This window comes from Lygodium microphyllum, unplaced genomic scaffold, assembly GCF_053477565.2.
Source record: "Lygodium microphyllum isolate KBCC unplaced genomic scaffold, Lygodium_microphyllum_v1.1.10 scaffold_43, whole genome shotgun sequence".
Classification (NCBI taxonomy): domain Eukaryota; kingdom Viridiplantae; phylum Streptophyta; class Polypodiopsida; order Schizaeales; family Lygodiaceae; genus Lygodium; species Lygodium microphyllum.
Window position 1 is genome coordinate 576,318 of NW_028229526.1, and position 25,886 is coordinate 602,203.

The 25,886-nt window shown below is 41.8% G+C and overlaps 1 protein-coding gene across 3 annotated transcripts in view; it reads left to right on the top strand.

Annotated features, from left to right (window-relative positions):
• Window positions 1-14,424: 14,424 nt before the first annotated feature.
• Window positions 14,425-25,886, top strand: part of LOC148008947 (mitochondrial import receptor subunit TOM40-1-like) — a 49,221-nt gene continuing 37,759 nt past the window's right edge. For 2 of the 3 annotated variants that reach the window (XM_087673865.1, XM_087673866.1), the window contains exons 1-3: window positions 14,425-14,658; window positions 14,789-14,851; window positions 14,943-15,247. In XM_087673865.1, coding sequence (XP_087529991.1) covers window positions 14,995-15,247 — 253 coding nt within the window. In that variant the 5' untranslated portion in view covers window positions 14,425-14,658; window positions 14,789-14,851; window positions 14,943-14,994. Of the gene's footprint in view, window positions 14,659-14,788; window positions 14,864-14,942; window positions 15,248-25,886 lie in introns of all 3 variants that reach the window. The other variant, XM_087673867.1, reaches the window with a different exon arrangement.

Sequence of the window (25,886 nt, forward strand, 5' to 3'; positions counted from 1 at the left end):
ATAGTATTCTAATACTCCACTCGGTGTCATCGTCGAATATAATCGCTAGATGGTCGACTCACATCACCTCTATGCTTGAGTCTCGCTGATACCTTTGTTCCTTGTGCCAGAAAGGCTTCTTTAGCATATGTATGGTCTTCGGATTTTCAGACAACTGGTGTTTAGGGGATTTGGTCCAATATTCAATAAATTTTGAAAAACTAGACTCGGCCCAACAAGTCCGAATTGCAAGGGCCAAATGTCTGATTCAGCCTGCCGTCCAAATGGTCGAGGGGCCAAGTGAAAATGTGCCGAATGCAATTGGTCCAAGTGTTGGATTCGGACAGTTCGAGTGCGGTTGTCCAAGGGCCAAGTCAGGTGGTTTGAGCACAAATTTGTCCGAATGGTTGACTCAGGCAGGCCAAGTGATGAGTGTCCGAGTTAGGTGGTCTGAGGGCCGATTATGGGACTCAACCTAGAGTTGTCATCACTCGGATGGTTGGGCCGAGTGCGATGCATTTTCACAGATCTCACACAAATTTTGCTATGCCGAGTGATCGAAGCCTTTGCACTGCTCGAGCACCTCTAGATCCTAACTACACATGTAGGAGAAGGTGTGGGAATACCTATAGTGGGCAATGAGCTCGTCAACGATGAGATTGAATCAAGTCCACGTAATGAAGCTCTCTCTCACTCCCTCTCTTAGGCAACCAGGGTTTCAAATGAGCTTCCCCTAGGTCTCCTGGCTGTTAAACCCCTCCTTCACCAAGTTCTTGCCACTCTTGTCCCCCTCGGTGGTCGGTCTCAGTTCCATTCAGCTCTCCTTCCTCCCATTTTTCACATATAAGTGCCCTATTTGGCCTATTTTACAGCAGCAAATCCTACACTTTTCCAACCGATTCTCCAACCTTAACCTACTCTAATTGCAACAAGAATCAAAAGCAAGGTACTGAACTAATTTCTCCTACTAAACTAACCATCAAAGATCAAAAATACTTACTTGTAGAATAGATTAAAGACCCAAAACCTCCTATCAACCTCAAGCTTCAGTTCGGGGATGAAACCTTTACTTCGATGCTCGATTCGAAGTGCACAAGCGCTCAAGCTTGAATATGTTGGTCCCAGCAATGGAACCAAAATGTTGACGCAATCTCAAGCTCTACCACCAAGACCCATAGACTGCTTATTGTTTCAAGCATTCCAAGCGAACACTAATGGCTACCTTTCACGTAGCCGACGTGCCTTGCCTCTCTATTGTTAGAATTCAAGCTCTACTTAGTTGTCTTTGGTGTGAATGGTCCTATTGTGACCTTAGGTTGTAGTAATCTTTTTGGTTATGATGACTGACCAATAATGAGAAGTGTGTTAGAGCTCTTTGCTCAACATTGTTGGTTCCAACTCTTCTTACACTTGCATCATGGTATTAGAACGTGGTTTTTAGCATAGAGTAAGTAGAACTGGGAGCTGAATCTGGACTGTTGTCAGCGGCAATCTCAAGTAAGTGGTATGTAGCTGAGATATCTTCTCATCAGTGCCAGTGAGGCATTCAAGGGAGCCCATGGTGTTGAGTGTTGAGTAGTTAAGCACCAACCAAAGAAAACACATGTACTTCTAGCATTCCTGACCAGCATGGAACAACGTGGATAGCAGTGTGAATCAACGTGGATAGTAGAGATTGTGCCTACTATCCTAGTTGATAACGTGGACTCAGAGATTGTGTTTTTCTCCCTTACTGACAGCATGGACAACATCTGAAGATTGCACTTATTTATCTTGGTTGATAGCATGGACAACAACTGAGCTATTATGATACTTGAATGCATCATTGCAAGGTGTCACTCTTGTGTTGAGGATTTCTGATGAAGAGGAGTTAATGGCTGAAGATAAAGCACTTGTGTATGCTTGTTGAAGTCAAGGCCAAGCAAGGGCAAATTTTTGGTTCTTGGGTTGACTTGACACCTCCAAGAATGCTTGAGTGGTATGTCACATGCATTGACCAAGGTTATGGACTGAAATATATATATTCTTCGAGCTGAATCTAACTAGAGTATGAATGGTACTATGCCTTGGGAGCATAAGGCACTAGTTCATGGAGTTCTTTGGCATGAGATTGAGAACCCATGTTTTTTAATGGAATGTTAAATCAGTGATCAGGTTGTGAGTTGTAACAACATGCTTGCTTGAAGTTTATGAATCATCCAAAGGGCTGAATACCTTCTGAGAATACACTATTTGCATCCTGGAGGTAGTACTTGTGTTGTCTCCAATGTATGGGCACAACACTATTGTCAATAATTCAAGCTTGTATTTGTCTACAATGGGTATACGTGTCAATAGTTGGTTGACATCATTGCAAGCATGTTAGATCTTAATGGCTACAATTCAAGAGAGTGACATGATCAGAATCTGAAAGGTCCATCCATATTCAGTAATTAATGCAAAAGGAATAGAACTTGGAAATTGAGCATAAATGTTGACATTGAACTTGTCATGCAACTTATGTGGTTGAATATTCGGGCAAACAAATTGAAGGAATGGTGCATGTCATATGTTGTAAGTTTGGATAGGTTTTTTTTTAATTTACTAAAAATAGCTCACTGCAGCATGCCTTGATACTCATACATGTGTGAATGCTACTATATGATTATGCCTTCCTATTTGAGTTGCTAAGAGCACAAACTATGAAATAAGGTTGTGCTGAATACCACAATTTTCTGCAATTTCAAATTGTTGAAAGTTTTTTTCTTACATGAATACGAGAAGCTTGTGTTACTATTATGATCACAATGCTTAAGTGTTGATGCTCAATTAAGAGTATACATGTTGAAACATGTTTGGACAAGTTTGGAAGCTTAGATAATGTGTATATTGCAATGAATTTACTACTGAACACAAGAGGACTGAAACTGTCCTAAACATATAGTGAATAGAATAATTGTTCTCAGAGCAAAGTGTTGTTGAAAACTGTCATTACATTGGAAGACTGAAATCGATCAGTAAAAAGGCCTTGGTTTGCAAGGAGTCAGGTAGAGTTTTCGATATGGCAAATGCAAATAGAATGGACAACATTACCCAGATTGTGGGGGAAAATCTCGACAGCAACAATTATGCCATATGGAAGTTCCATATGGAGAACTTATTGATAGGGAAAGGCTATTAGAAGCTAGTGACTGAAGATGAAGCTGAGCCTAAGCTGCCTACAGGTGATAGGCATCTGACACAAGACCAGTTGCGAGCTCATCGAGCATGGACGGAGAGAGCATGCAAGGTTTTGAACTAGCTATCCCTATGTATATCAGATGCCATGGTAATGCAGATAATGAATTGCAACTCTCCTAAGGATGTGTGGGACATTTTGATCAGGTACTATGGCACCACTACAAGTGCCAGGAAAATACAGTTAAAGCATAAATTTAACAACATGGAGAGAAAGGGCAGGTCCATATACAGGACTATGTGACAGAGATCAAGACCATTGTAAATCAGTTGGCATTTATTGGTACTCATGTTGAAGGTGAAGACATGGTTGCTGTGACATTGAATGGCTTGGGTCCAGAGTATAAGTATTTTGATACTTCTGTATCTGTGCGGGCTGAAATGCCAGATTTCAACAAGCTCCTTGCATTGCTTATCCATGAGGAGGTTAAATTTGGCTTGGGTACAAGCTCTAGTAGTACAAAAAGCAAGGATGTAGTCTTTTATTCCAATCAACGCGGCCGTGGCAGCTATGCTAAAGGCTATGGTTTTGGTAGAGGAGGCCAACAAAATGCATCCTATGGCAATAATAACCATCAGGGATCAAATGCAAGAGGAGGTGGAAACTTCAGAGGCAAGGGGATCATCTGACAATCCAAATAAGGATATAATTGTCATTACTGTAGAAAGTATAGTCATATTGCAAAGGATTGCTAGAAGAAGCAGGGCAATTAGAAGGGCAAACAAGATGGACACGTTGCTTTGTCTAGTCAAGTAGATGATGCTTCAGGAGATAAATTGTTTGCCATGCAACGTAATATGTGAAAGACAAGGATGCTGAAAAATCCATTGATGATGCACTATGGTACATTGATTCAGGGGCAGCGAATCACATGACCCCTCACAGTGATTGGTTCAGTGACATGGTGGCTGAGAGAAATGGCTATGTATGCACTGGTGATGACACGCAACATAGCATTGAGCATAAAGGCAAAGTGCCTCTTATGATTCATGATGGCAAGGAGAAGCACTTACATGATGTACTGCATGTCCCATCTATTACGAAGAACTTACTGTCTATGGGCCAGATGACCGAGTAGAACTTGCAGGCTAGGTTCAATAAGCATGGGTGCTTTATTGAAGAATTTAGCAATGGATGCAAGTTGATTGTTCGCAATCACAAGAATGGTAGGATGTTTACTCTTGATGCCACTTTGCCATGGCTGAATTTAGTTATGTTTGCCCATGGTTCTGGCACTGTTAGAGATTTGGAAATTTGGCATAAGAGACTGGGGCATGTTAACTTGCAGAGGCTGCAAATGATGTAGAAAAAATAGCTTGTTACAGGTCTACTACCCAAGTTTGCATATTCTGACATCGATCATGTCTACAATGCTTGCTAGTTTGGCAAACAGTCTAAGTTGCCATTTGTCAAGCATGTAAGGCAGAGCACACATCTGTTGCAGTTAGTGCACTCTGATGTCTAAGGGCCAGTCCATAATGCATCTATGGGAGGCTCCAGGTACTATGTGACATTTATTGATGATTACAGTCGCTATACTTGGGTGTATATAATGAAGGCAAAAGATGAAGTGCTGGTTGTTTTCAACAATTTAAGAAGCAGGTAGAGAAAGAGTTTGATTGCTCTATCTCTTGCTTGAGATCAAACAACGGTGGTGAGTATGTGTCAAATGTTTTTGATAGTTTTTTTGTTAAAAATGGCATTCCTAGGCAGCTTACCTGCAGCTATACTCCACAGCAGAATGGAGTGGTTGAACATAAGAACAAAGTGTTGATAGAAGCTGCTCATGTGATGATGAATGAGAAAAGTATGCCATTGTATTATTGGGCAGAGGCTATTATGACAGCCATGCATATTCTTAACAGGACTCCCACTGCAGGTGTTCATGATGTGACGTCTTTGAAGCTAGATCCTAAAGTGTGTCTTTCTTGGATATTCGCAGGAGAAGAAGGCATACAAATGCTATGATCCCTCTACTCGGGAGACACTAGTGAGCAGAGCCGTTATCTTTGATGAGATAGCATCTTGGTAAGCATCACCTATACTGCAGTGCCATCTGATATGCCTTCTACACAGGTGTCTACAATTGATTTGTAGCAAAGTGTTGCATTGTCAGGTCCTACGATGACAAATGGTTCTTTTCATGTGTCTCCTTGGATAGGTAGATTGAGGAGGACTGTAACACCATCCATTGACGGCATTATGTCAGTGGGGGGGACATGATGTATTGGATAGCAAAGGGAAGGAAAAAGTATTTGAGGATGCATCTGGTATGATGACACCTAGTATCATGACTTCAGGCTATGACTCTGCTGGCAGTTTAGATAGTGAGCTTAGCATTTTGATTGTCTATACGCCTGGCACAAGGCACAACAGGTGCATTCCGCCTCATGAGAGAGGGGAATTCAGCAATGCACCATAGCTTAAACGCTCGCAGAGAGTTAGGTATCCTGTTGACAAGTTGACTTACAGTGGTTATTCTGAGAAGCACTATGCTTATATGACAAAGGTAATGGAAATTAAAGAACTAGGTATATATTTTGAAGTAGTGGAAGATGAGCATTGGTGCACAGCTATGGATGAGGAAATTGATGCCTTGGCTGAAAATGCAACATGGGATCTTGTGCCACTACCTATAGGGAAAAAGACCATTGGCTGCAAATGGGTCAACAAGATCAAATGCAAGTCAAATGGCAGTGTTGAAAGGTACAAAGCAAGGATGGCTGCTAAGGGGTATGCTCAACAGTACGGACTTGATTATGAGGAAACATTCAATTCTGTTTTGCCAAGATGGCAACCATGCACACTGTGATTGCATTGGCTGCTGCTAAAGGCTAGAAATTACAGCACATGGACATTAAGAATGCCTTTCTTAATGGTGACTTGGCAGAGGATGTCTACATGGATCAGCTCAAAGGGTATGTTTACCCTGATTTTCAGCATTACGTGTGCAAGCTAAAAAAAACATTGTATGGGCTAAAGCAGGCTCCGAGAGCATGGCATGCAAGGATCAGTAACTACTTGCAGAGCTTGGGATTTACTATTGGCAAGGCTGATCACAACCTATTTACCAAAAAGGTTGACAGTGGCTTGGTAATGCTGGTCATATATGTTAATGATTTGATAATTATTGGGGATGATGACTTGGGCATACAACATGTTATAGAAATGCTGAAACCAAAATTTGACATGAAAGACCTAGGTGATTTGAAGTATTTCTTGGGCATTGAGGTGGTCAAAGCTAAAAAAGGTTTATGGCTGATGCAAAATCACTATGCCATGGAAATGCTAAAGAAGTATGGCATGGTTGAATGCAAACCATTGGATACACCTCTTGACCAGAATGTTAAGCTAGACATGAGCACTGGAGTTGAAATTGAGGATGTAACTATGTAGAGGCAGATGGTCGGAAGTCTGATCTACTTGACCATCACTAGGCTTAACTTGAGCTATGCTGTAGGGCTCATAACCCAGTTCATGTAGAAGCCCAGAGAAAGCTGCATGAGATATGTTACAAGTCCACTGTAGATTATGGGATGTTCTATGTGAGAGATAAGCCCTTGAAACTAGTTGAATACATGGATGCAGATTGGGCATGATGCTCGTATGATCGTAGATGTACAAGTGGCTATGCTTTTGGCTTGGGAAGCGGAATGATTAGCTGGAGTAGCAAGAAACAACCTACAGCTGCTTTGTCGCGTACTGAGGCTGAATATAGGGGTGCGGCATTGGCAGCATGTGAGATTGCATGGCTGCTCAAGCTTATGGCTGATTTGGACATACAGAAGGATGCTCAAGTGACTTTGCTATGGACAATCTTAATAGTGTACTCCTGGCTAAGAATCCAATATACCATGCCAAGATTAAACACATTGAGGTACACTACCACTTCATCAGAGAGATGGTTCTTGCAGGGAGAGTTGATCTCATGCATGTGAAGACTGATGAACAAGTTGCGGATATCTTTACCAAGTCTTTGGGTAAAGATAAGTTCAGCATTTTCAGACAACTGCTTGGTGTACAGATGTTGTCTTGAGCTTGAGGGGGAGTGTTAGAATTCAAGCTTTACTTAGCTATCTTTGGTGTGAATGGTTCTATTGTGACCTTAGGTTGTAGTACTCTTTTTGGTTATGTGACTGACCAATAATGAGAAGTGTGTTAGAGCTCTTTGCTCGGCACTGTTGGTTCCAACTCTTCTTACACTTGCATCATCTATGAATGTAGTGAGCTTACTTTGATTACCGATTGAGTTGCTTCCTCTCTCAAGCACACCGATAGCTCCACGAGTCATGATGCAAGCTCAAGTATCCTCAAGCCTCTTCCTCCAAGCTCCATCCGCCATAGCCACGTGCGAGACAAGGGAAGAGAAGAGAAGAGAAGAAGAAGAGAGGAGAAGGTGGAGAGCTTCACCTCCAAGATCCCTCACTCTCATAAGCTCACTCCCTCCCTCAAGCACTCACAAGCAAGCGAGAGAAGAGAATGAGAAAATAAGAAGAGTCCACTTTGCCACACACCAAAGAATGAGCTCTCATTCACTTTTTGAACTTGATATACAAAGCCCTAAATTCCATTTGGGCGGTCATCCCGTTTTTACATGGCCGGTCATAGCTTGGGCCATTTTTCCATTTTCCTCCTATCCTCCTAGTGGCTACCTCTCACGTAGCCACTCACCTTGCTTCTCTACGGATGTAGTAAGCTTACCTTGATAGCTTGGGCCATTTTTCCATTGTCCTCCTATCCTCCTAGTGGCTACCTCTCACGTAGACACGCGCCTTGCCTCTCTACGGATGTAGTCAGCTTACCTTGATGCCTGATTGAGTTGCTTCCTCTCTCAAGCATGCCGATAGCTCCTCAAGCCTCTTCCTCCAAGCTCCATCCACCATAGCCACGTGCGAGACAAGGGAAGAGAATAGAAGAAAAGAAGAATAAGAGAGGAGAAGGTGGAGAGCTTTACCTCCAAGATCCCTCACTCTCACAAGCTCACTCCCTCCCTCAAGCACTCACAAGCAAGCAAGAGAAGAGAAGGAGAAAAGAATAAGAGTCCACTTTGCCACATACCAAAGAATGAGCTTTCACTTTTTGAACTATATATACAAAACCCTAAATTCCATTTGGACTGTCATCCCTTTTTTACATGGTTGATCATAGCCTAGGCCCTTTTTCCATTGTCCTCCTATCCTCCTAATTTCCCTCCTACTACCCATCTACATTTACAATTTGTACGGGTCAAGGCCCGACGCTTTTAAAATAAATCACGGTGTGGCTTGTGCTCTTTTGCAGAAGCATTGACTTGTGCTTTTTCTTGAGCGCCTCTCCCTCATTTAGGACTTTTTCACACTTCTTGTGTTTCCCGATTTTTCTTGGTGTGCCTTCATTCTCCATTCCACTTTTACCTTGGCTTTGTCTTTTGCTTTAGATTTTTTGGGTTTTCCACCTTGTTCGTTTGAGGGTTAATAGCAAAATATGCCTAAACCTTGGCTCATGGGAAATATTAAAATCAAGCACCATGCAGTTCGGATTTATGTAGTTTCTTTACACATTTTTGAGATTCTTGATACTCATATTTCTCTTTGAATGGTAGCCCTAAGGTAGCCAATATATGCATCCAATGATGCTCATATTTTGGGCTTGGTATATACCAATTCAAATACTGTTGTGAAGGAGAACACTTTGTGTCTCCATGTAATATGCTAGTGATTGCATCAAAGTCCACCAGTGTGGTTTTTTTGCCATGTGGGTAAACTTGCATTAGCAATATAAATCAACCCAAGCCATGCCATTCTATTCAACATGTGCCTAGCTTGTTGTTCCCCTTCCCATGAAAATATATTAAAAATGACATGCAATTCAACTTGCAATGAATTGGCTTCCAAATGATCATCAATTGAATGTTAGAAAGAATGTCAAGAAGACTTCTCAAGCATCACATGCACGACAATAAAGAATCTTGCTATAGAAACCTAAGTTTGTTGACCAAGAAATGTAGCTTCAAATGATGACTATCACAAATTGTGACTATCAAAGTGCTATCATGCAAGTGTCCAAATTTGCTTTGCTTCCCATTCGTTTTGGTGTATAGATATGATTGTAAGATATCCAACAAATTGGAATGCATAGACTTTTTCCAAAACACGAAATTTATAGATTTTGTGAATTTTTGCAAATTGGCCTTCAACTAATTAAGTATTGTTAAGTAGTATGAAATCATGGGCAGCATCATTGTCTAAGAAACCTTAAGGCGCACATGAAAAGGCTATGCTCGTGATCTCCAAAATACAAATTTGTCAATAATACTTGTGGATATCCAATTGAGCAAATTCTTAGGCAATAAATTCATCCCACAGGATGATCTACATGCCTTGTAATATTGCCATTAATTATCACCTCCCTTTGCCAACCCAAAGCTAGCGAGTTTCATTTTATGCAATTGATGAGAGCAGGTTTGGTGGACTAACATGTATCCTTAGAGCCAATGTAAAAAGTCTCACATGGCCATGGCTTTGCAAATGTTGTCCTTATCAACTTTCAAGAATATAAATGTATCATCTACCAAGGCTTGACCAATAAGTTGTTGTGAAGGAAGAGATAAGCCTATCACATAATCATTTACTGCCAAGCATGACAACATTGTGAGAATAGGATATGTTGTTGCAAGAGCAAAAAATGGATGGCTTAGAGTGCAACCCTATTTGACAAACCTATAAAGAAGTAACACTAGCATTGAGAACAACTCTCAATGAAGAGCCCCTACTAATAGTGTAAAACAAATGAGATGTTCTAGACTTAAACCCAATCTTTTGAATGAGTTGGGTGATCATTCGAAATAGTCAAATGCTTTCTCCAAGTCCAATTAAATAATTAGTAATTCTTGATTTGTACATGGGGCATGATCAATTCTTGTCCCTACATTTAAGATAATATGTAGAATGTTTCTTCCCTTTATTCATTAGCACCATTTCCCCATTGACGCCTAGATAACCCCTAGTAGAATTGGAGAACTAAAGGATGATTGTGGTTGGAGCATCCATTAGTTAATTGGATATATCATTTGCTTATTGATGATCATGATTGGTTGTCACATAAGGGCAATTCCATTTGGGGTCTTCATGAAGGTAGAACTTGGTGGAAATCCAAGGTGATGGTGGGTTGGCTTAATTAAAACCCTTTCAAAGACAAAGTATTTATGTGGAGAATGTTGGTGGGTGGTCTTCCTCTTACTTTTGGAATCTCAAATTGCAATATTTCAATGGTTCTTACTTCTTCTTTTTTATGGGTGTAAAGACCTATCTTCATCAATTTATCTCTTGCTTAGTGCCAAGAAAGATATGGCCTCTTTTGTTTGAGGTTTGGCATATTGTAGTCAGAGCTCCTATGCATCCACAAGAGGAGGTCTTTGGAAATCCCACATTGATGGATTATGTGTGGTTGCACGTGAAGATCGTTTTCCACTTTTTGAGTTTTTTGGGTTGGTGGCACAACCGAACTATTTGGAATGCATTTTTTATTCTCATTTTGAAGTGCACAGTTGTATTGATCAATTGAAAGGTCTTCTTCATTGGTAGTTTAGCATCATAGAGTATGCATGCATATTTTCCGATGATAAATTTGTTTTCATAGCATGTTACGATTTCTTTAGTTTCTTTGCTAGTGATATAGTTCACAGAGAGAGAGAGAGAGAGAGAGAGAGAGAGAGAGAGAGAGAGAGAGAGAGAGAGAGAGAGAGAGAGAGAGAGAGAGAGAGAGAGAGAGAGAGAGAGGGAGGGAGGGAGGGAGGGAGGGAGGGAGGGAGGGAGGGAGGGAGGGAGGGAGGGAGGGAGAGAGGGAGAGAGAGAGAGAGAGAGGCTTTGTCATGCTAAACATGGCAAGGTTAGAGAAAATGTAAAAAATAAGAGCAAGATTTCAAACTCATAGTGGCCTTAGAGCAATGTTAATAAGTTTTTATCAAATTGAAGCTTGTAGTGAAAGCTACGTTGGATACATCTAGTAAATACATCTTGTAGAGAGAGAGGGAGGGAGGGAGGGAGGGAGGGAGGGAGGGAGGGAGGGAGGGAGGGAGGGAGGGAGGGAGGGAGAGAGAGAGAGAGAGAGAGAGAGAGAGAGAGAGAGAGAGAGAGAGAGAGAGAGAGAGAGAGAGAGGCTTTGTCATGCTAAACATGGCAAGGTTAGAGAAAATGTAAAAAATAAGAGTAAGATTTCAAACTCATAGTGGCCTTAGAGCAATGTTAATAAGTTTTTATCAAATTGAAGCTTGTAGTGAAAGCATACGTTGGATACATCTAGTAAATATATTCTTATTACACTTGTAAATGATGCTATATATGGCATAACGGTCGAACAATTTTAGTACTAAAGGATTGTGGTATATCAATTGATATCAAACTACAATAAATATCCGTTCTATTATTATTTCCCATCAAACATGATTGTTTTCTTTGTAGGCAACATATGACATTATTAAAAATTTCAATAAGATTAGGCCACAACATGCTTTACTACATGACATTGGGAGAATATATTACTCCCATATATATATATATATATATATATATATATATATATATATATATATATATATATATATATATATATATATATATATATATGTATATATATATATATATCATTTGTTGAAAACTATCCTAAACACCAATAATCATTGCTATTTTGACTCCATTAGAAAAAGGTTGTCAATACTTAACATGATCATCATTCTATTCATGTCCTTGTAGGCTATGGCATCTCATTGATCCATCTAACTTATCATCATAGCTAGATTTCTCCCCTAAGATATTAACATTAAATGTTATTACATCTATTGCAAAGCCATGGACATTAAGAACATGGTTTGTCCTCCGTAGCTAACATGAGAAGGATTTATCAATGGATGGAAAAGAGAGTTGATCCAAGGCTATTGAGGGGACCTATTATTGCATAAAATCAAATGCAAATATCATTATTCACTATTATGCTCTAGATGAAACAATTGTATGTAAGGAGATGGTTCTAACATTTTGGAAATGATTCACAACATGAGGCAAACATTCAAAGCCCAACACCACAATTTCTTATTTGCAATTTGAAGGAGAAGTTACCCACACATGGTACTTCATTGCTCAAACTTACCCCTTTGGGTCACTTCAACATTAAGGATTTATGTCCAAAGGTATGAAGAAAGCTAAATGACTTCAGCACAATTAATGTTGTGAGTTATTAATTAATCAATAATGCTCACCTAATTTGTATGTGACATCCATGACACCATAGATGACATATCTCTACGTACATTACTTATCACATCTCCATACCAACTTACAGGGTGGAAACTTAAGGAGAGTGTGTAAGGCCTCAAAATAAATGTGACTATGACCATCTAAAAAGGACCTCTAGGGCCACACAAAGGTTTGAATTCTAAGTACATGATGTTAACAAGGTTAATTGACTAGTAAATGAAAAAAGAAACTTGAGGCCACCCTAGAGTTAAGGAGTTGAAAAAAAGGGCTTATCCAAATGGCATAAAGCTAAAAGAAGGAAATGAGAAATGAATTTGGCATACATATTATTTACACCACCAATAGTGGAACAAGCAAATTCTCATTTTGCTCTAATTGGGTTGTGTGTTAATCAAATCACAAAAAAAGACATTATGCTAGGTGAATACCAAGTTTTAGGAAGTAGCCATATTATATAGGGTACAATACTTAATATTTGTAAATTTCAATGTATTTCGTCCACACAAATGGTTAAAGACTACAATGTTACATCTAAAACCTTGTAAATTTCAATGTATTTTGGTCACACAAATGGTTAAAAACTACAATATTACATCTAAAACCTTGTAAATTTTGAAGTAGAAGATTTTCGTATCAGCTTTTATGGGGACAATGTTTCATGAAGATTGTTTCAATCATTGTCCATAGAGACAAGCTTAATTGTTGTCACAACTAGCTAACTCACAAGAAGTACAAGTTGTTTTCCTAGTGTGAAACTCTATGCTACTCCCATTTTAAAATATCATGTCGCATCAAACGAATTTTTGAGCAAAGAATGGAAAGTATACAACAAATAAGAGCGGAATTGAAATTTCATTAATTGCAAACAATGTTATATGATAATAGCTCTATCTATATATGCACTTCTACACTCATGCTTAAACGGTGATCTAAATAGATCCAAGGTGAAGAACTTAGAGCTTGTTGAATGAAATTTGACTCAACAAATGGATAATCATGGTTTTGAGAGGTCCCCCTTTTTATAGCCCATGAAGGTGATTGGTTGGCTTGACGAATATACCATATTATGAACCTTTGCTAGCCAATTAGGAAGCATTCCCTCAAACCCAAAATAGCGGCCCTTGATAACTCCACACCTTGCAACTTGATGTTTTGTGCCTTGAGTTGCTATAAGTCTAGCTGCTCCATCTAACCTATAGGCTAGACCCACACATGTCACCTTTTTTACAATCTAGTCACATAGACCTCATCTAACACACAAGTCAAGGCTAGACTAATGTCTCGACTCACACATGGCATCTCCTTGTATGGGGGCCTTACAACTATTGCACTATAAACCATTGTTGGTTGCTCCTTACGAGGATGAGGCATTGAATATATCTAACATACGAGCTCATGTAAGAGAGCCACCTCATACCCTACCTATGCTAATGAGTGCTTGTGATCGCCATCCCCTCTCCAATAGGTTAAGGGCTCATGATTCGTTGTTGCAGAAGCTCACGATATAGTTAGAATTTGAGAATTAAGGATTCATAGGTGGATAAATATTTAAAACTAGCTTGTAGGAGTGGGGGATGAGACAACACTCAACTTCCCCTAGCCCCCATGTGGTTGGTGCAATCCCCATCCCCCATTGCAAGAGGAAAAGTAGATGACTCAAGAAGTTTTTGATAGTCTCTTATATTGGAAATGAGGCTCTTTCTCTTTGCAATTACGGGAAGGGGTTTACTTGCCCCTATGTCATGCTTCCCTTACATTTGTCAAAAACATTAGCAACCCCATATGGAGTGGCTCACTTGCAAAAACTCATGATGTTATTGTGATTCACAATGTGGGAATTTGTATGAAACTTATTGGGCGAGGGCTTACAAATGATGAACCCGGATTTTATTACACATTTCCCACAAATATTTCAGCCTTAATGGGCGGATCATTTTTGCACGTGCTTTACAAAATATCGAAGGAAGGGTTTTAGCTTTTGGAGGGGGACAGTTGGGGTTTTAGACTTTAGTTGCATCGAACAAAACAAGGCTCAGTCGAGCAAACAAAGCACAAAACGAATGAAAATTAGAGACTGGGAGACGGCGCCCGCCCCCTACTTCCGAGCAACAACGAGCTGTGCCTGTTGTTCGGGGCTAGGGTTTGCAGCCGTCATCGCCTGCTGCCCGGCACTAGGGTTTCTGCACAGCCATCGTCCTCTCAGTCTCAGAGCTTGCCGTTGATACTTCCCAGGTAAATTTCGGCCTTGCATCTCACCTTTCATGTTGTTGCCTATCATTTGCTCTTCATTTTTGTCTCTTCGCTTTACTTTCGGTGTTTTATCTCAGCGTTGTCTATGATGTTGAGCCTGTTCCATGTGCAGGACCTCGAGATTCCGTGACCTTGCTTAGGTTTTCCTCTTTAAGCGGTCCCGTCCCTCCTTTCGGTACCTGCCATTGTAACTACATTGCTTGTTCGCATAAATTATAAGCCCCTTTTGTGGTAATTCGCCTGAGTTTGGCCATCGTTTCCTTCAGCGAGGAATGATCTGAAGCTTCGTGGCCTCATCATTTGCGATTCACCAACATTATGGGAGGATCGGTCAGTCATGATGCAACACCGGCACCGGGACCAGCACCAGCACCAGTACCAGCACCAGCACCAGGACAAGCACCAGCACCGGCACCAGGACCGTCCCCTCCCCTCCCTACAAGTCCCCCAGTTCCTCCTCTTCAAGGGTCAGCATTGGACGTGGAGACAGAAAAGAAAGACAATGAGAAAGTGGATTGGTTGAATCTTCCCTGTCCGATAAGCTATGATGAAATTCAGCGAGAAGCAATCAGTAAGTTAGTTATGTAATTGTATTGGCTGCATTCTTGTTTCTAAAATGCTACTGGCTCGTTTCCTTTTTCACAATGTACTTTATGATGCAACATGTTATTCATATGCGATGCAACATGTTATTCATATGACATTCCATTATTTCATTACTGAATAAGCATTCCAAGCAGGAGTAAGCTCTTGCCTAGTTAAAAGAGTATTCTATAGTAATGATGCTGTAGGAAATGAGAGCTATGGAGGAGTGCCACTGAAGAACTTTCTTACTTGATTGATAAATACAAGAGACCTTAGAGGTGCAATGCTTATCAAGTGCCAACCACTAAACAAAAGTGACACAAACATGACATTCTCAAGTAGATGAGGTATGTAGATCATACAAATATACATTTATGCCATGCCACAAGGGGTGATTCTCTTGGTTTTTGTTGTAAGAATGTTCAATATGCTCGAATCATCTAGATCAAGACTCCAATAGATGGATGGTCATTCTTTGGGTGCACCTCCACTTTCAAACCATTGCTGTCAATAATTAAAGAGTTCCTCTTCTCTATGTTCTCAAGCTTGAGCATGAGCACTATTTCTTTGGTTGCCTCCTTTGTTGACACGCGAGGCATTGATAGTAGGTATGTTGGTCTCCATCTTCCTACATATAGCCGTTGCATTCTTTCTAATTGAAAAACGCTAGTTTGATGCATGTTACATCTGGTTACTGCTATAAATATACAATCATGATAATTAATCCATTACTTAACTTCACCCAATGAATGTGATGGGATTTGGTATATCACCAATATGTCATACATGGGAGCAAGGAAAGCTCTCATGTTTGATATGCCATAATGCAAGCTTCATACTCTCTCCTTTACAACTATTTTATGCGTGGATTGGGATGCTTTATCTAATATATACTTGGTGGTGTGTAACTAGGTAGTTTGATCTACTAGTTTTGATGCGTAAAGCTATGTAGTTATGAACAAGCCAAAACCTTTGAATAGGTGATGTTATTCTAGTGCTCCTTTGACTTTGTCTCCATGGAAAAGCTTGCATATCCTTTTCTTTTTGCAGCTGCCTTATTGGTTTATTTGCCTTAAATCTCAAGAGGTAAGATAAGGATTTGATTGGGCCAATCACCACTCTCTAAACTTAGCACAGGATACATGCACGCTATTGTAGCCTAAGCACCCTAAATTTGTCTATTGTAAGTTTGAGGAAATGGTCTCTCTAAGCAAATATCATGGTGGGTGGGGCAAGGGAAAGAGAGGAGAGGGAGATGGCCTATGAAACAAATGAACGAACATGGATTCTTAAGTTTTCAATACCACCTAGTCACTATCTCGTATGCATTGAGTGTAAAATCTTGATCTTATGGGTATGATAGGATGTAATATCCCATACCTTTTATATCTAAGGTGCTTTGTTGTAGCTTTTGTATTCTTATCTCTATGGCTTCATGATGATGTGATTGGCTTTAGCCTTTGAGCAATCTTTGTCTAGTATAAATAAGGAGGTTTGTGTCTCAGTATTCTTGATCTCTTGATGGTCCTAATAGTTGAGGCTCTCTTAATTATTGAGCCCTTTATGAGAGGATTCTCTTCTTACTCTCTCCATGGCAATGCTTGTATAGCTTTTCCTCCTTAGACATTGGTGCTAGATTGCTCGCCTTAGTCTCAAGGTATGTGATGATGTAATGTTTTGGCAAATAATAAAACTTAAAATGGAGGATATATGCTCATATGTATAACATGGTTTGATAACCTTTTTGAGCATTCAATTCCTCAAGTCTTTGCCACATTACTTATGCAGAATTCAGCTTCTCAATGTGAAAGAGTAAGTTGTTTGACATTGAGAGCTCAATGGTAGAGCATGTAAGGCTTAAGCTCGTCCAAATCATCCCACTTTTCTTGTTCCATACTCGCTGGTCTTATTCCCTTTGCTTTGATGGGCTTTACTTGTTTCTTTTGCACCAAGACATTGTAGCATTGTTTTTGCCATATTGCAAAATTGTGTGCATCCTCAAGCTTCTTGATGTGCAAAAGGTTGTTGTTGTCACTGTTTTCAGCCATGATTTGCAGCACTAAATTGACTCAAACGTCAGTAAATGCAAGCCCAAATGTTACACAGATGACCATGGTACATTGCAAGTACCAACCAGCATTGAAGATCAAGAAATTGCAGAAATTTCAGATCTGCAAATTGATTTCCAAAATTAGAGAATATCTGTTACAACACTCCACAAGTGTTGGGGGTAAAGGCGCCTCCGTCTAGCCGCCCGTGTATTACTACACTGACAATACCCGCCATTGCACACTGCAGGTGGCGGGCGCTCGTCACAGTCACTTATTCTTTATTCTTTTAGTGACAGTTTGAATAAAGGAAAGCTCGACCACACATTGTGGTTGTTGGGGTTTCCACTTTGAGTTTTACTCTCTCTCTTGCTCTTGCTCTCCATCCGCCATAGCTCTCACCGTCAAGCTTCTTTCTCCTGGGTTCCACTTCCCTTTCAAATGGTATCGGAGCAAAGGCATTGGAGCTTGCTTGTCATTCTCTTCAGCTCGGATTTGAAGGGCTTCAACTCGAGCTTCAATGGCAGCCATGACACCTTCATTTGCAGGTATGTTTTGATCTCCCGCCTCCTCCTCGAGCTTCAGGACTTCCATTGGCACCTTCCAAGGTTGCATCGAGGCCCCTCGATATTGCCAAGTGCTCTTGAGCACTGTTGAAGACCCCCTAGTCCCCAGGAACAGCTAGTGCAAAATGCGGCGTATTTTTAGGGGGTTGGACTGACCTGCTCCTGGCATTTACCGACTCTTCATCGGCTTCCCGACACTCTTGGCAACCTTCCCGATCATTGTTGGATTCCTCGGTATTAGTGCTTGGCTCTCGGTGATCGATTCGATTGCTTCTCCCTTCAGCCCTTACTGTATACACAATCCCAGGACTGTCAAAACAGGGGAGCACTTGCCATTTATTGTTTGGTGCTTCTTGGCATTGCCCGGTTGATGCCTATTGATACTCGGATGTTATGGGATGCTATGTCTATGCTTTGGGACTGATTTGGAGCAGGTTTGGACACCGATTGAGCTTCATTTAACAGTAAATATGCTTCTGTAATACAGTGGGCTGAAGCTCATTTACTTGGTGTATGTATTGGTTCTTGGATATGGGGTGCTCACTGGAGGTTTGAATGATCATACCGATGTATTTGGAGATTGTCAAATGCTTCTTCTTGGTTCCGGAATGCTTTTGAGCTTGGATTAGGCTCCGACTTGGTCGTCCTTCACTGGCATTTGGCTTCAGTTGGCATGTTTTGGACCGGTCTATGCCTATTGTCACTGCTTGACATTTAGGCTTCTTGCATTTATGCTTTGGTCGGATATGAATGCCATTTGGTTTGTCCATACTTGATAGTTACTTGGAGCTTCGTCTTTAGATGTATTTGAGCATTTTGGACCTGTTGGGCATTACATTTGGTTGACAGTTATATGCTCTTTGAATGCTTTTAGGCTTATGCTTTACGGGTCTGAGATAGCTTGGGATTTATGCTCTGGATGTATACTACTGGGATTTCTCATGTCTGATGCTATGCATTCGATGTATTAGAGCGTTGCTTGCTCTCTTTGCATCTGACTTTACTTTCAGCGGGAGTCTCTTGGTAGATTCGGATGTACACAGTCTTACTTACACTTCAGCTTGAGCTTGTGGAACAGTTACATGCATTTGCTCTCTCGAGAGCTTTATGCGTGCAGTTTGTCTGTAGTGGGCTGATTTGATACGCCTATTGGGACATGCACCTATCTTTGTCATAGGTTTGTTAGTTTTGTATGCATCTTGGATGGTTATGCATTGAGCTTCTTGCTCTATCAGTTGTGCTTGTGCTTGGTCTCTTCTCTTATCCTGAGACCCATTACATGCATGATTTCTAGACCTATGAGATGTCTCTTGCCTGACGTGTTATTGGTTTGACAATTCTTGGTACCTTTTTGCTCCTTGACACTTATTGTTGGATGTATCTTGCTACCTGGCAGTTGCAGTAATATATGTATTAGTGATTCCTTTATTTTGGGACAGTTTTACATATTGTTGTCATTTATTACAGCAAGCTGAAATCTGCAGATTTCGAGCACTTCTATTAGGATAATGCTTACTATTTGATGTTATCTTGGTCATATTTGGTGGACAGGTGCTTCTCTTGGTGATATCCACTTTTTCAGCTAGTTTTAGCAGTGGCTTCAGTGCATTTTTTGCTAATTACAACAACTTGCAATTTTGCCTTTTTGCTTTGATTTGGGACAGTATAGCTGGTCATTTAAAAGACACAGCTCTCTTTAACATTGCCAAGTTGGATGGTACCAACTATGGGTATTGGAAGTCTCGGATATGACAGGTTTTGATACAGAAATTGCAGATTAAACCCTTGCATTTCAAGGGTGTTAAACCCGAGTATACGGATGATGATGTTTGGATGGAAGTTGACAAGCTATGCAAGTCTACCATTATCTTGTCACTCTCAGAAGAGGTTCATCATAATGTTGTTGAAGATGAGAATCAAAGTAGATGTCTTACAGGCTTCTGAGATACATTCTATGTATGCGCAGTGTTGGCTTTTGGATTTGGTTGTGTTATTTCATGTGACACCCTATAGAGATTGGTTTCATACCTATTGTACTATCTCTGGTTCTGTGCATCTTGGTGATGACAGGTCTCTTGACATTGTGGGCATTCGAGATGCTAGGCTGTAGCTTCTTTCTGACAGTTTCTTTGTTTTGCATGATGTACACTATGTACCTGCGTTGACTCGCAGCCTTATGTTAGTTGGATAGCTTGATGATGCAAGGTATTTTGTGTCTTTTGGAGACTCTGCATGATTGATTACTCGTGGTAGGCTTGTGCTTGCAAAAGGTGCCAAGTTTGGCAGCCTCTATTCCTTGTATCTGGAGCTCATTGAATCATGTTTTGTCTGTGGGTTCTATCTTCCATGTATTCCTCTGGCATGCTCGTTTGGGGCATGTCTCTTAAAGGAATGAAAATACTCCGTGCTTTGCAGTATCTTTCGCCTTTTGACTCTTCGCATTTTGATTCTTGTGATCATTGTTTGTATGGCAGACAGACTAGAAATACGCATAAAAAGTTTGGTAAGAAACATATGGGTGAGCCCTTGGCTCTTGTACACTCAGATGTATGTGGGCCCATGCGCTGTCAGTCACTCGGTGGGGCAAAATACTTTGTTACTTTCATAGATGATTACTTATGTAAGGTTTGGGCTTATCCTATAAAGAGAAAATCCGATGTCTTAGATACATTTCAGCGTTGGCTTGCATTGGCAGAGAACAAGTTTGAGAAAAGGCTAAAATGCCTACGGTTAGATAATGCGGGTATGTATTACGTGCTTTTGAGCAATTTTGTGATGCGCGGGGTATTAAGCGTCAATTGATCGTCCCTTACACCCCTCCCCAGAATAGTATGGTTGAACGCATGAATAGGATCATTCAAGAAAGAATCAGTAGCATGCTTAGCCAGGCTAGCTTACCGCAGCACATTTAGGCTGAGACAGTTACTACTGCAGTGCATTTCATTAACAGGTCGCCTAGCAGTGGCATTGACTTTCAGGTTGCAAAGGAGGTATGGACAGGCAAGCCCCCTCTCTTATGATCATTTGCGTGTCTTTGGATGTGAGGCATTCTGCTATATGTCCAAGGAGAAACGCAATTAGCTGGATCCTAAAATTGTCAAGTGCATTTTCATTGGCTATGGAGATACATGAGAGATGGGCTATCGACTATGGAATCCATAGGCGCGGAAAGTGATCCGTAGCCATGATGTCATCTTTCATGAGGACAAAATGCATATGTAACCTGAGAAAGTGGTTGAGGTACGTATAGTTATCTTTCAGGAGGAGCAACTTGCTCTTGTTCAACCTGCTCCACGGCCAACTAGACAGCGTGTAGCATCACCTGATGCTCATGGCCCATATGTTAGACAGGATGTTGGTCAGGCTGCAGAGCCTGGGTTGAGAGGTTTTACTAGAGATAGACGACCTCCTAACCGTTTTACTCCCTCTATGGATTATGTACTGGTACAGATGCAGGAGAGTCTCTTACTTATGATGAGGCTATGCACAGGGGTGATTGTGACTCTTGGGAGAGGGCTATGTGTCTGAGCTTGATTCATTGCATAAGAATCAGACTTGGGATTTGGTTTCCTTACCTCAGGGTAAGAAGGCTTTGCCATGCAAGTGGGTGTACAAGCTGAAAAGTATCCCTGGACATCCCAAGCCAGCATACAAGGCTCGATTGGTTGCTAAGGGTTTTAAGCAGGAACATGGTGTTGATTTTGATGAAGTCTTTTCTCTTGTAGTCAAGATGACCATCCTACGCTTAGTCTTGGCCTTGGTTGCACAGCTTGAGCTGGACTTATACCAGATGGATGTCAAGACAACTTTTTTACATGGGAACTTGCATGATGAGATTTACATGGAGCAGCCTAAGGGCTTTGTAGACCCTGGCAGGAAACACCTAATGTGCAAGCTAAAGAAGAGTCTATATGGCTTGAAGCAAGCATCTAGGGAATGATACCATAAGTTTAATGCATTCATGCAGTCACAGGGCTACAGTCGCAGTGCTATGGATTCGTGCTTGTACACAAAGAAAGCCCATGACGATTCTTTACTAATTTTGGTACTCTATGTGGATGTCATGCTTTTAGCAGGGACAGCTTATGAGGAGCTAGATGCTCTTAAGGCTCAGCTCAAGAAGAGCTTTGAGATGAAAGATTTGGGACATGCCTCTCATATACTTGGTATGCGTATTACGGGCAATAGATCTCAGGGACTCCTCTATCTGTCATAGAGGGAGTACATTCATAAAGTCCTTGAGCACTTCCGCCTGCAGGATATTAAGCCTATTGGCTGTCCATTACCTTTTCACGTGAAGGTTTCACAGGCTGATTGTCCACAGATAGATGAGCAGAGGGCCAAGATGGCTAAGCTTCCCTATGCATCAGCCATGGGCAGTTTTATGTATGCCATGATAGCCACCTGTCTAGATATAGCTTTTGTAGTTGGGGTTGTGGCACGCTATATGGCTACTCCTGGCAAGAAACATTGGGATGCCATGAAGGGTATCATGAGGTACTTGAAGGGCACAACAGATATGCCTTTGCTATGGCAGCTAGGATACATGAGTCGTGGGTTACATTGACTTTGATTATGCAGGACATGCAGATAGTAGGAAGTCCACTTGTGGCTATGTGTTCAATGTTATGTTGACCTCGTTCAGTTTGGTGCCTGCTATGGTGCAGAAGTGTACAACTCTTTCTACTACAGAGACGGAGTACATTGCAACCACAGAGGCTTGCAAGGAGGCTATCTGGTTAGGCCGTTTGATTGCAGACCTTGGTATGACAGATTCTATGTCTATACTGCATTCGGATTCTATGAGTGCCATTCAGCTGGCCAAGAATCCTGTCTTCCATGCAAAGATGAAACATATTGAGGTGAGGCATCACTTCATTCGCGAGGTTATTGAGGACAGGTCTGTTGACCTTGTCAAGATTCCGATAGAGTAGAATCTTCAGACTTGCTCATGAAGAGCCTCACTACCAAGCGCTTTGCCTTCCTCCGGAGATTGATGGGCATTGGATGAGATGACGTCTTTTTCCTCATCATCTTGTACATGTGTACATGTTGTACTGTCTTTTCTTTTTTCTCTCTTACTGGGGCAGATTCACCTTTAAGTGGGAGGTTGTTGGGGGTAAAGGCACCTCCGTCTAGCATCCCGTGTATTACTACATTGACAGTACTCGCCACTGCACACTCTAGGTGGCGGGCGCCCATTATAGTCACTTATTCTTTATTCTTTTAGTGACAGTTTGACTAAAGGAAGGCTCGGCCACACATTTGTGGTTGTTGGAGTTCCCACTTTGAGTTTCACTCTCTCTCTTGCTCTTGCTCTCTATCCGCCATAGCTCTCACTGCCAAGCTTCTTTCTCCTGGGTTTCACTTCCCTTTCAACAAGCAATTACAGCCACATTCAGAGGCCAAGGCACCAATTGCATGTGAAATCCCTAATATTTTGCTGCAGTTTTTGTTTCAAATGTATTCTCGGGCATAATTTTCACGATTGCGGTTAAAAGCCCCAAATTTTCAAAGGCAAATCTGCCCAAATTGCATCAATGCATGTATCCAAGTGCATAAACTTGGCAATTCTTGCACAATTTGAAGAAATTTTGCAAAAGCCCCAATTTTCTCAAGTTCGCTCTGCCCAAATTTTAGTGTGTTTAATTCAGAAAACCTTTGAAATTTTGAAAAATAATGAAAAATTTGTCCCGTTACCTTGATTGGATTGCTGCTTGCAGTTTGAGTTGTTTGACGAATTGACACAGTTTGATGGACTGTCTGACGTAGCTTGACAAATTGTCTTGATGCAGTCTTGACACAACTCTGACGATTGTCCACACAGTTCCAACAACCTAAGCTCTGATACTAGTTTATTAGTGAAGTGCACGAGGATCGAGACACGATATTGTGGTTCGCACAACGAGTGAGTGCAGAGTGCACACACACACACACACACACACACACACACACAGACCTGGCTCCCCCTTGACCTAGCGACGTGCTTCTTGTCCTGTGCGCTGCGGGAGATCGCCTTCAGACCAGCGTAGGATTTGTCTTGCCCTTGACGTCGATGTCGAGCCCTCCCTTCGGTGTTTCGTTTTGTTAATCTACCTGTCGATGGTTTGTGCTCCTGTCTGCGTTGACTCCTAGACCTACGCCGTCGCCTGTTCGTTGCACCCCCATCGCCTGTTCACTGCACCCCCTTCGCCTGTTCGCTGCACCCCCGTTGATGTCTGGTTGTGTGCCCGACTGCTTTTGTCAGGCAGTCTCTTCGTCGCTGCTCACGTGCTGCACACCTGGCCGCTTTGACATGCTCCGCCAGCCATCGCCTGTTCACTGCACCCCCTTCACCTGTTCGCTGCACCCCCGTTGACGTTTGGTTGTGTGCCCGACTGCTTTTGTTAGGCAGTCTCTTCGTCGCTGCTCACGTGCTGCACACCTGGCCGCTTTGACATGCTCCGCCAGCTATCTAGTTAACCGGTACACCTCAGCTGTTGCCCCGTCAGCCATCCGTATTGCGTCTGTTGCCTGTGGGTGCCTGCAAAGTGCATGTTGCTATGCCGAGAGAGAGAGAGAGCGAGACATAATCAGGGAGCACGCGACTGCGACTTTGCATAGATCACAGAGCTGACCTGCCCCTGTACAAAGAGAGAGAGAGAGAGAGAGAGAGAGAGAGAGAGAGAGAGAGAAGAGAAGAGAAGCATGGCTGGTCTAGATATGGCTTTTATCGACCAAACGGTGGCAGCCCTTGGTCCGGATTCTGATACAGAGAAACCAGAGGATATGGTTCCTTGTACAGAGGAGATGCCTCCTGGTCCTGACTTCCAGTCTGTGGGCAAACACTCCAAGCATACTTCAGAAGAGACAATGGGTTGCCTCTGATTCTGTGGATTCTCAGGATGTTGACTGGGAGCATTTGCTGGAGTTTGCCAACACTCTGCTTGGTGATTATATCCAACATAATCATGAAGCTTTTTCTGACTCTGGAATTGAAGATGTTTTGGAAGCCACGGTGGACTCGAAGAATGTCTTGCGCTCATTTTCGGTGTTTTATGACCGTGCTGTTATACTCTTCTTCACTGGCAGGATCCCGGTGCTTTTCCATATTCGCCAGTGGTTGCACAATCTACTACAAGGGGAGTGTGTTGAGGAGATTTTTGTTGGGCCTCGAGGCTTCTATGAGGTGTTGTTGAAATCTGAGAAGCATCGTGTTGATCTCCTGTCTAAACTGCCATTGTTCTTTGATTGCTACTTGGTCCATGTTGTGCCATGGCGCTCTATGGGAGACTTTCAGCGCCTGCTTCAACGTGAATGCCCAGTGTGGGTTGAAGTGGAAAATTGCCCGACTGTCTATTGGCCACTATTAAAGGATGCCATGGCCGTTTTGGGAACTGTTCTGGTACCCCCGAGCTTAAGGGCCATGAATCGTAACCGTTTGTGTATGTTATGGGATAGTGCGAGAAAAAAGGCCTGCGTGGCTATGTCTTAATTGCTCTGGTATGCATCCTTTGCACTTTCGTTTAAAATGGGGCAACTTTGCAGGACATTGCTTTTCGTGTGGAAAATTGGGGCATTTTATGGCCGAATGCCCAGAGAAGCATCCGTCTTCAGATGATGAGCATGTTGTGCTGCCCATGGAAGATATGATGCTTGATGCTCTGTCACAGGATGCAACCCAGCCACCTAAAGTTTTGGATAAAGGTAAACATGTTTCGGGTTTGGATTCCCGTGGCAATGATTGGGTAGAGGCACGACCCAAAAAAGGTAAAAGGTTTGATGCTGGCTTGGCGGATACTGGGCCTAATGCTTCACAAGATTCCATGTGCACGTATATGTGCAGGAAAGAAATGTTGTCTTTAGAGCACACTGCTCATACTATGGTTTCTTCTGATCCCCGTAATCAGTCTACTAGGAAAGTATATACAGACGGTCCAAAGGGTCGACCTGCTAAGTTGGCTTTTGATACTAGAGGTAATGTGATTACCCCATGGGATCGTCGTTATCCCCATTCCATCCCCAAGACAGT